The sequence below is a fragment of the Netta rufina genome, assembly GCF_964035555.1.
Source record: "Netta rufina genome assembly, chromosome: 5".
Taxonomy (NCBI): Eukaryota; Metazoa; Chordata; class Aves; order Anseriformes; family Anatidae; genus Netta; species Netta rufina.
This window is the reverse complement of record NC_140128.1, coordinates 13,436,786-13,440,604: the sequence shown is the minus strand read 5'-3', so window position 1 is coordinate 13,440,604 and position 3,819 is coordinate 13,436,786. Positions and strand designations below refer to the sequence as shown.

The window sequence follows — 3,819 nt, the reverse complement described above, 5'->3', positions numbered from 1 at the left end:
ATTGTTCCCTTATTAAGTTAATTGCATCTCCCAATAAAAAGGCTTCAGACTGAGCCTGGCCCCGAAGCTGCTCCGGGGAGCCAAGGAGCTGCGAGGCTGCAGCCAGATGCTGTCTGCAGCCAAGCCCCTGAGCGATCCCTGAGCGCTGGCGACAAGCGGGGCAGCCAGCAGCCCCCCGAGGGTGCCGACCAACGCCGCCAGCCACCTTTCTCCCAGAGCAGCTCGTGTTGTTGTGGCTGGTTTGAGACGGGGCCGTGGTTATGGCTGTTTGCTGCATGGGGCCATCGGCCTCGTCCGGGGGAGCCCCGAGACGTCGGTGCTGCGTCGTACCGAAAGACAGAGCCGAGGTTTTGTGGTGGCTTCTGGACGAACCAGTTCAAGCTCTGCCTCCCTGTTCTGCTCTGTTTCACCCTAGCTCCTTTCCTACCCCTGCCGTGTGCTTTCCTCACGCTGCGGGGTTTTTCCAGCCCTGCGCCCCCCTTGGCACGCACCGGGGCATCTCCTGACCCCTCGGCGAAGCACGAACCGGAGTCACTCCGAATCAGGTACTTAACCCCGATCAAACCACGGCCGGGAGGGAGACGGGACCGACCCCAGCCCCTCACATGGGGCTGACCCGGCACCGGGGGTGGCAGCAGCTCGGGCCCGGCCCCGGCCGTGGGCAGGGGGGGCCGGGGGCGGAGCGGCGGAAGGCAAGCGGGCAGCGGGGGGGCCCCGCCGCCGTCTGAGCATGCTCGGGCGTGGGCAGCCCGGGCTATATAGGAGCCGTGCCGAGCCGTGCCGAGCCCAGCCGCTCTGCTTGGGGCAGGGGGGGACGGGAGAGGGGCTCCGCATCGCCCGGCTCGGCTCCGCACCGCTCCGATCCCATCCCACTGCCCGGCACCGCACCGCTCCCGGGGCACCGCTCGGCTCCCAGCACCCGGCTCGGCTCCGCTCCTCTTCTCTCCTCTCCTTTCCATCTCCTCGGCTCCCATCTCCCCGGCTCCTCGCCGCTTTTCCCCCCGCCGGGACCCGGCTCCCGGCACGGCCGAGGCAGCGCCCCCCGCCCCGCCGGCTCCGGCGGCGCCCCCCGGCCCGGCTCCGGCTCGGTGCCCCCCGGCGGAGGGCAGGATGGCCGCCAAGCCCTCCGAGCTGCTGGGCGTCTGCTCCAGCTACCAGGCGGTGATGCCGCACTTCGTCTGCGTGGCCGAGGAGTTTCCCCCTCCCGCCCGGCCGGCCCGAGCCCCCCGGGGCAAGCTGCGGCGGCCGCGGCAGTCGCGCTTCAAGACGCAGCCGGTGACTTTCGACGAGATCCAGGAGGTGGAGGAGGAAGGGGTGTCCCCCATGGAGGAGGAGAAGGCCAAGAAGTCCTTCCTGCAGTCCCTCGAGTGCCTGCGGCGCAGCACCCAGAACCTCAGCCTGCAGCGGGACCGCCTGGGCAGCTGCCGCCTGCGCAACAGCCTCGACTCCAGCGACTCGGACTCGGCCCTCTGAGGTTGGCACGGCTCTGCCCGGCTCGGCACGGCTCTGCCCGGCTCGGCACGGCTCGGTGGGACTGCTCCCGGCAGGGACCCGGCCGCAGGGAGGCTCGGCGGGGCGCCCGGCGGGCCGGGCTGTGCTCTGAGAAAGCGCTTCTTGTACCTGCGGCTCTGTTCGGCTGTACGAAACTCTCTCGTCTGAGACACACACACAGAAAAGAAAAAAAAAAAAAAAAGAAAAAAAAATCTTTTTCTATTCGTTAGGAGAAATACGAGCTGTTTTAGATGCATCGAGCTGCTGGACTTTATATTTATTTTTGCATTTAAACTGTTGACTGCGTTAATTTAATATGTTTCTACCTGAATGTCTGTTATTATTTCCATAAAAGAGTAATAAAATCCGATATATTTGCACAGTACCTACCGGGCTGTCCTTATTTCGGGGCCCTGCTGTCCTCTTCGGGCTCTCCTTGCCCCTCTGGACAGGGCTGCAGGCACTCGGAGGCTGCCGGCAGCCCGTGCAGAAGCAGCAGCGCTGTCCCCAGGGATGCTGCTCAGAGAGGTTTCGTGCTCTGTGCCGCCAGGTACACGCTGATGAGACAGGACACGAGCCAGGCTGATTTTAGACAACTTCATTTTCCTGTCAGAGATCTTTGTATTAAAGTAGCTTGATGTTTAAGGACTGTTTGGAAGTGCTTGTGCCCGAAAACGTTAGCACAGCGGGCAGGTGGAGTTTGTTCAGAGCTGCACGTGTGCTTTCTGCTCTCTTTCTCCTTTCCTATCTTTGCCATGTGGTTTCCTCACGCTACGGGGTTTTTCCAGCGTTTTTCTGCTCTCTGTGAGTTGCTGTTGTCCCTTCCAGCCCCCGAGCCGTGTGGTGCTGCAGCCGGAGCGAGCACAGGTCAGTTTGGCAGAGCAAAAGAGGGGATGGGACGGGCTCGTCTTGGAGCCGAAAAGCAGAGGCTTTCCTGTGTGGGGTGGGAGCAGAGTTACGTGCGGCTTCGGTGTGCGTGAGAGACCACGGTGTTTGTGCTGAGGAGTGCCTGAATCTCTCTGCAGGAGAAGCAAATCCCTGGACTGAGAATTTCTCTGTTCCCTTGTGCTGTTCCTGCGCTGACAGCCTGCTCCCAGGCACGTCCTCCCTCGGGGCACCCCTCGGGCAGCTCACACTTCCCCATTACCAGGGATTACCCCCTAGGGATTTGCAGACTCCAGCCAAAACTTCTGGGGGTAGACCCTTGGGGGGTGGGAGCTTTTCCTAAGCCTGTCCTTACAGCTGGCGAAGTGACCTGATGAACAGCATCGCGGGGGCTGTGAGGGCTGGCCCAGAGGCAGGAGGGGAAGGTGGTGGTGATGGGGTGCCCTCGGGGTGCATCTGCACCCACCGGAGTGCAGGTGTCCTCACCTCTGGGACAGCTGCGAGCTGGCAAACCAGGTGCTGTTGGAAGTACTCAGCTACCAGCGGCTGTGCTATGTCTTCATCAGTGAATTCTCCTAAAGCTGTTACAGTTCTGGGAGTTTGGGTTTCGCAAAAAGGTTTGAAACATCTCTGCGAACACTACAGCCGTCTGCCTAAATGTTGCGTAAGGCACACAGAGGGCTAATGAGCTCTGGGAGGTAGTACAGCATCCTCCCCGTACTGCAGGCTCGCTCTGCTTTTCAGTTGTGCTTTGCTTCCACCCCTGGTACAAGTCCCAGAGGTGCAGGCACTGCCTGGTCCCTTCAGGAGGCTGTGAGCATGCTGTCCTCTGCCCCCTCTCCGCCCCTGTCCAGCAGCTGGGCTTGCAGCACTGCCCTCTGCAACCATCAGCCACTGCCACCCTCCATCAGGCACAGGGGCCTCGGGCTCCAGCTTCCCGGGGGTGCCCGTGCTCACTTTTCTCTTTCAAGAGACACCCCCGAGCTGTGCTGGATGTTAACACAGAGGATAAAGAGGGTTCGAGAATCTGTGGTAGCGCAATATTTGAGAAAAAGCCATATCCCGTTGGAGAGGCTGGGTAAACAAGTTTCTCTTCAGCCGTTCTTTGTTAACATTTTTCTGCTCCCTCTCAAAGCGAGCGACACGCAAATGGGAGATGCCAGCGCTAAAGACAGGCTGTCTGTATCTTCCCAGCTGTTAGGAGCTAGGCAAAAGGGTGAAAACGCAGGGTGTTTCAGCTCTGTCCTGGAGAGCCCAGGTGGAACAGCAAACTTTGTTCCAGGTTTGAGTAGCTCTTTTGCTACTCATTTTGAAGGTTTCTCTTGCAATGTTTTTTAGCATCACGGATATCTGTCCTGTAAGGATTAAAAACCAAACAAAACCTACAACCAAACCTCATTAAATTCACTTCACCGAGGCTAATGACTGTATCAGAGGCTTTTG

The 3,819-nt window shown here is 60.1% G+C and overlaps 1 protein-coding gene across 1 annotated transcript; it reads left to right on the top strand.

Moving 5' to 3' along the window:
• Positions 1-772: 772 nt before the first annotated feature.
• On the top strand, positions 773-1,876 carry LOC311209848 (uncharacterized protein C11orf96 homolog). Its single transcript, XM_084287384.1, has one exon. The coding sequence runs from the start codon at positions 1,111-1,113 to the stop codon at positions 1,471-1,473; it is 363 nt and encodes a 120-aa protein (XP_084143510.1). The 5' UTR covers positions 773-1,110; the 3' UTR covers positions 1,474-1,876.
• Positions 1,877-3,819: the final 1,943 nt, after the last annotated feature.